The sequence below is a fragment of the Zootoca vivipara genome, chromosome 8 (genome assembly GCF_965207765.1).
Source record: "Zootoca vivipara chromosome 8, rZooViv2.hap1.1, whole genome shotgun sequence".
Classification (NCBI taxonomy): Eukaryota; Metazoa; Chordata; class Lepidosauria; order Squamata; family Lacertidae; genus Zootoca; species Zootoca vivipara.
Genome location: NC_142591.1, coordinates 24,473,746 through 24,487,074, shown reverse-complemented (window position 1 = coordinate 24,487,074; position 13,329 = coordinate 24,473,746). Strand labels below are relative to the sequence as shown.

Genomic DNA, 13,329 nt, shown 5'->3' with positions numbered 1-13,329 from the left:
AGAAAGAAGGTTCAGCTTTCCACCCTCACATGTCAAGTCCCATCAGATTATCTGAAAAGGTTTTTTTTTTAAAGGAAATTTTAAAAGAAATTAGGCAGGCCTATTCACAGGGGAATGTTTTGTGAAGATAAAACTCTTGAACTATAAGACAAGCAAGGTTTCCTCCCATAAAAGAGCTTTGCTTTAAATGGACCTTGAAAAAGCTCAAGCTGAAACACAGCAGTAAAGGCAAATGGCATTCTGATACACTTTATGACATGATTAAAGTGAATGCAAACAGCCACACCATATAATAAACAAGGTTGTTTATTATTATTATTATTATTATTATTATTATTATTATTATTATTGCCAACTCATCCACTCATGCTGGACAGGACATGTTTTTTTCTGTATCCATCTGAACATTAAGGAAGGTGCTAATGGCGACTTCAAACAATATGACTACCATACTGATGCTTTATATATGTGTGTGTGTATATATATATACCTTGGTTTTATTATATTTTATGTTGTAAGTCGCCTTGATAAATTTTATGAAAATGCAGATCATAACCATTCAAATAAAGACATAAATACCATGTGAAGGTTGCTTGAAACATTACACGGTTGCTCCATGCTGCTAGCTGCTTTATGAGGTGCAGCTTCTACTATGCACCTGCTGCAATAAAATATTCCAATGTGACAAGGAACCGGTGGGATTCAGCAAAATTGCGCCAACAAACAATCTTGTCTCAATAACAATAACAATAACCAGGTTTTTTTCCAGCCATTATAAGAGAACGGGGAGGCTTCATTGTGAGTTCTGGCACCTCCTTTTCTAGAAAAATAGCACTGATTTTATTTATTTATTTGTTATTATTATTATTATTATTATTATTATTATTATTATTATTATTATGCTGCCCATCGGACTGGGTTGCCCATAAATGACGGCACAAGCATTGCAAACACCTCTAAAAGGATATTGCCATTCTAGAGCTAAAAGAGGCTCAGAAAAGGAACTGGCCTGCAAAGCCAAAGAATTCAATACTAAGCTTGATTAATTCATAGTCCAGCTTTGCTTAAGGCAGTCTTCTATCTTCTTTAGTTAATGGTCTGGCCTATATAACCAAGCTGAATGCAGCCTTCCAGCTCACCTACTGAGGTCTCAATAAATTTGATGTTTTCGTTAAGTACCCGTAACTATAAATTTAGTGGCCTGGTAGGCCACTGTGCAGTGGGCTACATTTGACTTGGTGTGTCACAAGTTGTACAGGCTTGCAACAGGAGAAAAAGCATGGGAGCAATTGGCCACAACTAACCACACATTAGATTTGGCAATACTTCTCTATTTTTTTCTACACAGAGACAGGCACAGACACCATTCCTAATATTGCACCTGTCTTTTTTGCCGTTCCACTTCTCTGCTCATTCTTCCCTTCCCCCAAATTTGCTTCTAACTAGATCAAAGAGGCGTTTGGAATTATTATCAGGACACCATAAAAGGCTGAAAATTAGTCACTTGGCTTAAAAGAGAAAGAAAACACACCTCATATCTGAAGGGGCACTGTGTCCTCACAACATTTAAGGATTACAGGATGACAGAGCAGATTTGATTTACACTCTCATTGCAGTTTGCATTAAAACTAACCTGTCTTTAAGGATTATTGGTTTTGGCACAGAAAAAAGTTAAAACAGTTAATTTCAAAAAAGCATAAAAGGAACTTGGGAGAGAGTGGGGAATATTCAAACTCACAATTGTAGCCATATTCATAATATATATCAAACTGTAATTATAAGATCGTAAGTGATGATTTGCTGCACCCCTGGCTCCCCAACAAAGACTTATTGCAGGGGCTGTTCCTGCATATCCTAAACTGAAGCTACAGAATGGGTACTGAAGAGTCCTACTGCATTTGTGTACCAACTCCCCATTGTTGACATGCTTCATGATCTTCCATCACAGCAACCTGAGGTTTCTTTCTAACCACTGTATATCCATATCCATTCTAGGGAGAGCTTACCTCTGGATCCTCCTCCTCCCTGGAATGACAGGTGTTTCACACACACACACACACACACACACACACACACACACACACACACACACAACTACACATGACTTGCCCCACACCTTGAGAAGCTAAGTCACAGGATTCCACTTTCAGGGAACTTAAAATAATACATACAAGTCCCAACAGGAGTATAGGTAACTGCCCCAAGTATGTTATTGTCTGAGGCAGAAAATCCAAGTGGATTGCTAAAACATAAACTTTTTTTTTCAAGGGGGGGGTGTCTGCTTTTCTTGAGAGACAATAGATTAGCAATAAATTAGCAGCACCTTGGGGCTCAAGCCTAAAGTGTGTATGGAGGTCCTGGGCTGCCCAGATGGCAAGACCTCCCTCTTGGCCTTGCTGGTGCGGTCCAAAGGAAATCAAGAGCAATATGCTTGGCACCAGCTTGTCTGCAGGAGTTTGCCAGCAGGAAGCATACAAGATGCCACCCAACAAACTAAACAACGGACAATTCGGGGCTTCTCCATCCGAACTGCAACCTCCCCTTCTCACCTCTCTTCCCTACGAAGTAAATTAGGCTTGAGGAAAAAGTCTCCTACTGGAGCCAGTAAGAGTTCTCTCCCCCCCCCCCAGCCCTATCGCTGCACAGAACGGGGGTTGATCTACATTGGCGCATTGTGTATACTGTGCTTTCTGCGCTTATGTGTGCAGTATGTGAATATGCATGCTTAAATGTGAGTATATGGTATAAGGGTTTGCGTTGTGAGTGCAACAGAGAGTTTGGGGTGACCGTGTCCAGCTCTAGGCCTGCTCCCTTTGGACACAAGCACTTTTGTTGCGGCCCTCAGCACCTCGGCAGTGGGAAATGTGGCCCTTGGGATGAAAACATTTGCCCATCCCTGCCTTTAATGACAGATTCTGAAGTGAGATGGGCCACTTCAAGCTCCTTAACAACAGCCCCAACCCTTTCAGGCTGAGCACCTGCTGTGCTATCTGTGAAGACGAAAGAGAATGCCTATACATGAAATCATACACCATAATAAATGCCCTTTTCATTCAGGCACTGCCTGTTAAGCACTAAAGCGCCAAGCCAGGTGCAGAGAAAGGCTCCCTTGCTACGCTCGGGGACAGTTGTTTTCTCATTGCATATGCTCACTGAGAATCATAATGCGCTCAGAGAGGTGAAAAACATAACTTCATTTTTTTTTTCACAGAGCAAAAGGTTCGCTGTGCCACATGCTCAAATGGTCCAAGATCTTCTGTGGCATTTTCCAAAGTACTGCTCAGGAAATATGCCTGGTGTTACTGTTGTGATTTATTCAGTGCTTTTAGCAGGCAATGGTCTGGTGAAAAGTGATCAAACAAGGGACATGGGGGGACCAAGCTCCCACAACTGTGGCCATTTCTCTTGCCCTTCTTCCTGTCCCCACACTCTAACGTCCTATGGTAAGCTTTGCAAACCTTGTACTCTCAGGATGTTTTAGACTACAACTTCCATCAGCCGCAGCCAGCTCAGTTGTACTGGCTGGAATTCATGGCAGTAGTTGTCCAAAACTTCTGGAGAGCACTGGGTTGGTGAGCCTATGGCAGCCTTTCTCAGCCTTGGGTCCCCAGATTTTGTTGGACTAAACTCCCATCATCCTTGACCACTAGGTCAAGGACCACTAGCTAGGGATGATGGGAGTTGTATTCCAGAAACATCTGGGAACCCAAGGTTGAGAAAGGCTGCCGTATGGTATAAGTCTCTTAAGGGATGTATGAATCTGCCAATTTCAATTTTGCTCAGTTTCTCATTTTACCAAACTTAAGTTCAATTTTCCACATTTCCAGAGCAGCCTACATATAATACATAAATCCTCAGGAAAATTCATTAGCAGTATCATGCAAACTTCTCTTAATATACACATTTTTGCATGCAGTTTTGACTAATATACACTGTTTTGCAAGCAATTTCCTCTAAAATATTCTATTCTCATATGTTGCTTTCACTAATGTATGCATTTTCAAGCATGCTTTCAACAAATATACACATTTTTGTACACATTTTCTGGTTGGACAACTGAACTGCAAAATTCAGAGAAATGCTAATTTCAGATAGCTGTGTTTCAGCTTGTGTATTGGTTTGAAAAGTATGCACTAGATAGTTTCTCATTACAATGCAAACAAAAATGAATTTATCCCCCATCCCTATCCCTCTTGCAGCAGATAATTACATGGGTATGAGAGTTTAGAAGCACTGTGTGCGGAATACTAAATCAGGGGAAACACTTTGTAAATAGACATTAAATAGTACTCTCCAAAGGGATCCAAAGTCAGCTATTGTTAAAAGAGGACTTCTGAAACTCACAGTGGTAACTGTGAGAGGGAAAGAAATGTAAAGTACTATACTTGGGCAAAACAAATGAAAGGCACAAATACAGGATGGGAGACACCTGGCTTGAGAGCAGTACAAGTGAAAAGGATCTAGGAGTCTTGGTAGACCACAAACTAGACATGAGTAAACAGTGTGATGCAGCAGCTAAAAAAGCCAATGCAATTCTGGGCTGCATCAATAGGAGTATAGCATCTAGATCAAGGGAAGTAATAGTACCACAGTATTCTGGTCTGGTCAGACCTCACCTGGAGTACTGTGTCCAGTTCTGGGCACCACAGTTCAAGAAGGATACTGACAAGCTGGAACGTGTCCAGAAGAGGGCAACCAAAATGGTCAAAGGCCTGGAAACGATGCCTTATGAGGAACAGTTTAGGGAGCTGGATATGTTTAGCCTGGAGAAGAGAAGGTTAAGGGGTGATATGATAGCCATGTTCAAATATATCAAAGGATGTCATATAGAAGAGGAAGAAAGGTTGTTTTCTGCTGCTCCAGAGAAGCGGACATGGAGCAATAGATTCAAACTACAAGAAAGAAGATTCCACCTAAACATTAGGAAGAACTTCCTGACAGTAAGAGCTGTTCGGCAGTGGAATTTGCTACCAAGAAGTGTGGTGGAGTCTCCTTCTTTGGAGGTCTTTAAGCAAAGGCTTGACAGGCATATGTCAAGAATGCTTTGATGGTGTTTCCTGCTTGGCAGGGGGTTGGACTGGATGGCCTTTGTGGTCTCTTCCAACTCTACGATTCTATGATTCTATGAGGTCACAGATCAGAGGCAGATGAAGGGGAAAGTTGGGAAATAATGGGAGAGGAGGAGGAGGCAGAGTCGGAACAACAGCTGGCTGACACATTGTCATTAGAAAGCATTCCAGACCCTCCATCTCCCAGAACCCTTAAAAGGTGTGAGCCTTAAATATGAATTTTTGTATACGCCGCAATAGTAAAACAGAATATTAACCCAATTGATCATTACAATAACTATAACAGTCAATCACCTCAATGTGTGCTTAGCCAAGTGGTTTCGTTGTTACCTTTGCCTGTTGTTTTAAAGATGGCGATTTAACACTGCAGATTAAAATTTTCCAACCGGGGGCATCCATTACTCATGAACAGGGGCTGACCTCAAAAGTACATCTAACTGCAAATGTAACACCAGGCCAGTTATTATATGTTTATGGTGGTGATTTAGGGCTAGATTTATAGGAATAACAGGGTAGCCTTTGCTCAGATTTAAGCTCCAAGTCACAACCGGCTTTACCATCCTCAAACTTTCTGAAGCTCATTCATTTCCACCGCCAGCCCCCAGTAATCTCAGCTTACATTTTATGAGGGCAAAAGTACACATTATTGCAGCAAATACAGATCCCCGAAGCCCCCATTGCTCGGGCAATGGCAATTTTGGGGCAGTGGGGCACTCTCATAGAAAAAATGACAGAAGCGAAGAAGTTGCTTAAAGCATTCCTCCGCCCACCAGTTATCTTCTGCAAAGTCCGCCCCTCCACCACTATCCCTGGTTTATTTCTGGCCTCTGAGCTTTAGCTGGGGAAACAACAGTTGGGGGAAGAGGATGTGGGAAAGAACTGTCAGGCAGAGGAAATGTTAAATATTCCCTCCTGGGTGTTGGTTTCCCTTTGCAAATGCTCGCCACCCCATTAAGCTTACAAGGCAAGCACGAGTTTGGGGATCTCATGATCCCCTCCTTAAAGCTCATTTTGGCTGGTTGCATGCTAGTATGCCGGGTCCTGATATGTACTACTACTGCAGGCAACGGTCTCCTTAGTCCAGAAAGACCAGCTGGAAAAAGATACACACACACACACACACTGTCCACCAGGGACAGCTTTTTGATGAAAGGATATAGCTCTCCCTTGTGCTGCGTGAATGCCAGTGACAACATTCACGTTCACCTGTTCTTTCTTCCCCTAAAGGTAATTGCAGGACATGCATCCTTGGATGCAGGGATCACCCTGGGAATTAGGGTATTTAACAAATCATACACTAAACAGCTGACTCCTGAGGATGCTTGAACAAAACGGGCAGAGCACAGCTGTCACCCGTCATACGCCTCTTCAAACACTATCCTTCATTACAAGCACATTTGGACCTTCTCCTATCAAGCGCCAAGCAAAGAGCATCGCATTTACCTGGAAAGAGATCGCTTGAGCTCCCATCCCCTCAGAACCACTCATTTGTGATTATCTGTGCTGTACGACACGAGAACGTTAAGAAAAGCCCTGGTGGGTGAGGCCAAAGGATGTTTCAGTTGAACATCCTCTTCTCGCAGAGGCCAACCGGATGCCCATGAGCATCTCACAAGGAGAGCCTGAGCACAGCGTCTCACAGAAGTGAGGGAGTGGAGGCAGAAGTAGGAAAGGATGACCTTGATCCCGAGTTTTACAAGACACTGTCTAATCGTCACGAGGCGGAAGAAGAAGTGCAGCAGCAGCCAACCTCCTTGCCTCCTGACGCCAAAAACCTCATGTAAATGGTTAAGTGGAAGCAAAAATACTAGTAGATCACCTGGCTCAAGAAGTTTCATTTCAGAATAAGACAACAAAACTCCATGTTTGCTGCATAAGTGCCTGTTACAGCTCTTGTCTGTCCTTTCTCCCACTTCTCCAGTCAGTCAGTCAGTCAGTCTTCTTGTCCTTAGTCCCCTGTGATGTTTTCCCACATTTTTTCTCTCATTAGTCCGTCTTTCCCTCAACTTCCTGAATACCGATGCCTTTTACTACTGTATATACTGATGTCTGTTACCAGTTAATGTGAACAAGCGGTACTATTAATAGAGATGTCTAGGCTACTTTTCATTCCAACCCCTCAGGAAGGCCTTTAAGAACAGAACAAAATGCACCGGGCAAATTCTAAGGCAGAAGGGAAAAAATCCACGTTTTTTCAGCATCTTAGGACATCATCTCCTCTGTTTGTGGGTTCATTATAGATGCTTACTAGTTTTTTTCATTTTAAAAAATTCATTTTAAAGTGAATTTAATGTTGTATTTTAAAATTATTGCAACCCAGCCTGGGACCTTATGGTGTAGGGTGGGTAAGAAATTGAAATAATAATAGTAGCAACAAGTGTTAATCATTAATTAATTACTACTAATGATGATGATGGGTTACCTTTGCCTTCAGAAATATTACAACAACAACAACAACAACAACAACAACAACAACAACAACAACAACAACAACAACAACAACAGGAGGCCTCCTTTGCCTTAGCTACCTAGTTTTCTTGACCTCTTTTCACAGATTTCTACCCCTGACCCACCCTCTCTTGATCGTACTACCCTCAGGCCTGTGTAAGGGGTGTTTCCTTTGTCAAGTGGATATTTAAATACCCACATAAAATGCAGCAAGCTCCTGATTTGAGCTCCATTCCCCGAGAAGCTAGGATATTAAACAACATTCCAGGGCATCAAAGGAGTTCTACTATCATTGTCTACAACGTACACTAGTATAATCTCCTGCCCACTTCAAAACTGGGCAGATTGCCTGTTTCATTTGAACTTGAAATGAAGGAATTATGCCCCAAATGTACACAACAACTTTTATTTTCTTTAGTTTTCAAGGGAAATAATCCAATTTCTTACACTGCTCGAAAATAAGTGGCTGGGCCCATATTTGAACTTGAAACACATGAATATTTCCTGTGTTGCAAGTTTCATGGCTCCACTGTAAAGCTTAAGAGAGATATTGCACTACAGTGGAACCTCGGTTTATGAACACCTCGGTTTATGAATTTTCGGTTTATGAACGCCGCGGACCCATCTGGAACGGATTAATTCACTTTCCATTACTTTTAATGGGAAAGTTCGCTTCAGTTTATGAACGCTTCAGTTTATGAACAGACTTCCGGAACCAATTACACCCATGTTTCAGTTTATGAACGCTTCAGTTTAAGTACTCCGCGGACCCGACTGGAACGGATTAATCCACTTTCCATTACTTTCAATGGGAAAGTTCGCTTCAGTTTATGAATGGTTATTCCGCGGACCGTCTGGAACGGATTAATCCACTTTCCATTACTTTCAATGGGAAAGTTCGCTTCAGTTTATGAACGCTTCAGTTTATGAACAGACTTCCGGAACCAATTGTGTTCATAAACCGAGGTACCACTGTATAAGCAAACAGAAAACGTCAGTTGTGTAAAACCAAAGGCCTCCCCTTCGCTCCAAGCTTGGCCAATAAGATTTACTTTTATTTGAGCAAAGATGAGAATGATCTTGTGTATGAAAGGATACAGCTCATTAATAGAAAATCTCTATTCTCTGATGTCAAGCCTTCCCTGCTCTTTTGCTGGTGTTTTGTGTGTGAAGCTATTCCCATGACTTTGCTAGGTCAGCAGTTAAACGTAATACCAAAGAATCCTTTTGAAAATTGCTGTGTGCTTAGAGTGAGGAACAACAAGGTGCTGAAGGTGAAACTGATTAGGTTTTCATTTGTGTAATTCTAGTAGCAATGCTTCTTCATGATCTTGTATATTTTGAAAGGTAAAATTCAAGCAAGACATGTTTTTTTATTTAAAAAAAACCCCTCCAAAAACCACCCACCTCCCAAAACCACACTATTTGTAGCCATGATCTTTTAAAAAAAGAAAATTAAGCAGTGCAATGTGAGAGAAATTTGGGTAGGAGAAACTGTCTCATCTAGGAGTAATAAAATGAAAGGATCTCATAGAAAACAGCTCTTAGAAGACATAAAAATAATAAAGCTATGAATGGATGGGATTCCATTTAGAAGACAATATTAGCCAACATTTCCCACCCCTCCTCCCAAAATACCTGAATTCAAGGATGAGACTGAGATCATTACATCCCAAGACTCGTAGCATACCCAAGGATTTTAAAATTCTGACATATCTAACTAAATAACAAGTGCTATTAACTTTTCTTTCCCCAGTATTAATATTTGCTTTAGACAGTTACAAATGAGCAACTCTGCTTCGAGAAAGTAAACAAGCATATCACTCAAACCCAAAAAGAGATTTCTCTGTTCACTCCCCGTGCCTTTTCTCTCTCTTTTTTATAAAAAAAGACAACAGCGATGCAGCAGAAAAGCAGCAAAATCAATTTTGTTGCTTACTGTCTCCCCTGATGCCTTTTCCAAGGTATTTTTAGTTGTTCTGATTAAAAAATTTACTTCCTGCGTACCACTGACAGCACAGTTCATTTCTGGATTAGAGTTTTATGTATTTCTTCCTAGCTCCTTCTATATCTCTCTTTACCTAACCATGCAAAAAGAAGTGTTCTTCCTGTCAGGCCTTGCAACACGAAGCCCAGTTTCCTGTACTAGATAAAGGAAATCTCAAACATAAAGATATTCTGCTTTATTGTGTGTAACAAAAAGAGACCGAAATATGTCTCTAAGAAGGTGACACGCTCTCTCCTTTGTTAGAGGCCAGATGGTCAACCTATCAGGAATGTTAAGTGTATTGGATTTCCTACATCAGCAAGAGTTTGACGACATGACCCCAGAAATCCCTTCCAACTCTGCTTGAAAGGAGGGCTTGAGGTGAAGTTGTGATGCCATGTCACAGGAGGCACGTTTTATTCCATGTGATCATTTTTATATCTTTGAGCTACTGCGCTCACGTGAATAAATCTGGAAGATCAAGAGGCAAACGACACTTTACATACTGAGATGCATAACAAAGCTCCGATATTTTGTTTGTTTGTTTTTTAAAATGAAAAGCAGCTCTCTTGGAGTGGAAACAAGAGTCATTTCCCCATCAGTCATTTCCCCTCTGCGCAACCTAAGTTTCTCACACTCATAACACTTTAGTTCCTGATCCTCCACTCATAAACGCCCCCCTCCCCAAGCTGCTTTTCATTATTATATTTAAGTTAAAAAATGCAAGTTTCATTACAAACTAGTACTGTAGTTCACCTCTGAGGTTCAAAGCACAGATCAGCCATGTAACCCACAGAATGGCATTACGCAATTCATTCTCTTTCATCCTATGAAATTTCACGAGGTTGTTGTAAGAGGGATAAAGGGAGGCATGGACATACGGTGGTACCTCGAGGTACAAACGCCTCAGGTTACAAACTCTGCTAGCCTGGAAGAGTTACCTCGAGTTGAGAATTTTGCCCCAGGATGAGAACGAAAATCGGTACAGCAGCAGCAAGAAGCCCCATTAGCGAAAGCATGCCTCTAGCTAAGAACAGTTTCAGGTTAAGAACGGACCTCCAGAATGAATTAAGTTCGTAACTAGAGGTACCACTGTATTTAGAAACTGGCAGCTTGAAGCCGAGACCCCTCTGAGGAGGCTGCTTTGCAATGGCGGCATGTGAGCCAAGCCATTCACTTGCCTGCATTGCCTCACAACCGTGAATGAGGTGGTTTTCTCCATCCTATTATGGACTTGTTTTTTGCGTTGAACTGGAGAAGACTAATTGTACATGGAAAAGCCTGCCACATGGGAAAAGGTCGCTGTGGAAAGCAATTTAAACCAGCCCCATTTGACCGTCATAAAATCTCTGTTGGCCTTCAGACCCACAGTTTACATACACAGGGTCCCCTTTCATTATAACGTTTCATAGAAGGTTCTGTTGTGCCAAACTCCAGATAATCCTTCATGGGGAAAACTCAAGATTTCTTCCTAGTCCTGGGGCATTTTCTCTTTGCCTCTCTGCCTCGAACCTATTCTCATGCATCTTATTTTCCTTTCTTTTCCTGTCCTTGTTACTTGAACACCTTAACGCAAGTCCATTAATCCCAATACATTTCCTGCTCAACCAATGCTAATCCCAATGACTTCTCAAGCGAATATTCTTGCTCTTTCTTATTTTCCCCTTTCTGCTTGATCCAGCCATGCAAATACCAACTACATTTTTAATATAAAAAAATCTCCACTAAATTTACAAAATTTGCACCCAAATTTTGGCCCAGTCTTATCAAGTTTGAATGCTATATGCTTTTGGCAAGCCTGTAAATTCTTACAGGTACTTTTCATCACAAACATCAAACGGGGGGGGGGGATATATGTCCAACTTACTTTGGATGTGTATATTCATCTATGAGGTGAACTTTTTCCACCACATCTCCACCAATGGTTCGAACTAAATCATAGAAATCGTTTTCGGAGTATTTTTCAGAGGGCAGCCAGAAAGAGATATCGTTGATCACAGGAGGATATTTGCTGAGAGGCTAAAAAGCAATGACAAAAAGGTAATATTGCAGCTATAAAACAGCACTGAAGTGAGTTTTCCAATGGTGTAATACCGTTAATTGATTTCACATTCTATGGTAATTGTATGGAGGACAATTTCTCAAACAGTATAAAAGGACATGAGCAGACCAGTACAATTACAGAGCATTTTCTACAAAAACAGAAAAATAGCTCTTTACTCACAGGTACTTTTTCACCCAGCTCTGCCACAACTCAAGTCAGCTCATGTAGCCTTACGTACTGTTTGAGAGAAAGTCCTCCATAAATATTTGCTATGGTCATGGCAGGCAGCCATGGGTGCGAATGTGTGTTTCAATGTCTCTTAAGTTTAATATGCATTTTAAGGTCTTCTTGTGATAGGTGCTGAAATGGAAATCTACGGGCACTCTCTGAAGAGAATGTATATCACCTCACTGAAAATTATGCAGAGTTCACCGGCAGCATTAAAAACAGATGATCATCTAGACATGAAAATTTAATGGGCAGATCAGTCATCCACACAACTTTTCTGGGGGGGAAACAGAATATATCTACACACAGAGGCACTCTCTCGTGTGAACTCTTTTGCAAGTGCACATGTGAGCTCTTAATGTCATTACTGGAAATGGCGCAGAATCACACCCTTCGGCCAGGTTCCAAAAAAAGAGCCTTGCCTCTTGGTTTTACTAGAGAGGCCATCTGCTGCTGAAGAGACTAGCTTGCATTTAGATGGCACAGTGGCTTGTATCTTTGATAGCAGGAAAGGAAAATAATAATAATAATAATAATAATAATAATAATAATAATAATAATAAATTTTATTATTTATTATTAAAATGCTTCAGTGAGACCAGAAAGCAAAGCTCAGGCTGTGCATAGCTCTCTCCCATGACTCTCTTCTCTTCGTACCAGGTTTCCCCCCGCTACAAGCTACAATTCATTCATTCATTCATTCATTCATTCATTCATTCATTTAAAAATACCTAGGACAAGATGCAAAACATAAAGCAAACAACTATACAACAAGCAACTACAAAACAATAAAAACAAATAAAGGCAGCTAAGACAACAAAACAACTTTTCTCTAGTCTTAAGAGTAAAAACACAACTATATGTTGATTTTTAAAGATTTTCAATAAAGATTGTTTTTAAAAAATTTAAAAAAAAAGAGTAAAAACACAAAAGGGTTTTTGCCAAACATATTTCACTGATTTTGCAATAATATAACTACCGGTAAATGAACATGGTAACATTCGTACAAAGAAAAAATGTGAACATGGCCCCTCTTGCTAGAAGCTTAGTAAGTATTCAGATTCAGATTCTATTTTTTGATCTTCACTTATGTTTGTTTACTGTATATTTTTGTAGTTGCTTCAACAGGGATCTTATATGTTATATCACCAGAGTCTTTGGCACCCAAAGGAGAAAGGACACACATGAACATTGTTCAGCAATTAGGAAGTCACATTGATGCAGCCAACAATGTAATCTCCATTTTGGACGCATTAACCATATGTAACAAATTGGCATCAACTGGCATAGAAAGCATCTGTTTCTTTCCTCCTTTCAGTACTGCTACATTATGGGTTATTTTCTCTGCAAGTGCTATTCTCCATGCATTCTTAAGCCATAGATCTAGTCCTATACCTTGTACATTTCATCAAGTTTGGCCTATTGCTTTGGAACACAGAAGCTAAGCAGGACTTCAGTGTAATAGCTCTGAAACACAGAATTCTCAGTCACCACGTTCCCCTCATAATTCATTTTACACCGAGAATCTGTTGGGTGCTGAACCTTCCCCACCC

The 13,329-nt window shown here is 40.8% G+C and overlaps 1 protein-coding gene across 8 annotated transcripts in view; it reads right to left on the bottom strand.

The window, feature by feature from the left end:
• FARS2 (phenylalanyl-tRNA synthetase 2, mitochondrial) overlaps nt 1-13,329 on the bottom strand; it is a 201,033-nt gene that overhangs the window by 50,256 nt on the left and 137,448 nt on the right. For all 8 annotated transcript variants that reach the window (XM_088675140.1, XM_035126401.3, XM_088675144.1 and 5 more), the window contains one exon: nt 11,372-11,523. In XM_088675140.1, coding sequence (XP_088531266.1) covers nt 11,372-11,523 — 152 coding nt within the window. The remainder of the gene's footprint in view (nt 1-11,371; nt 11,524-13,329) is intronic.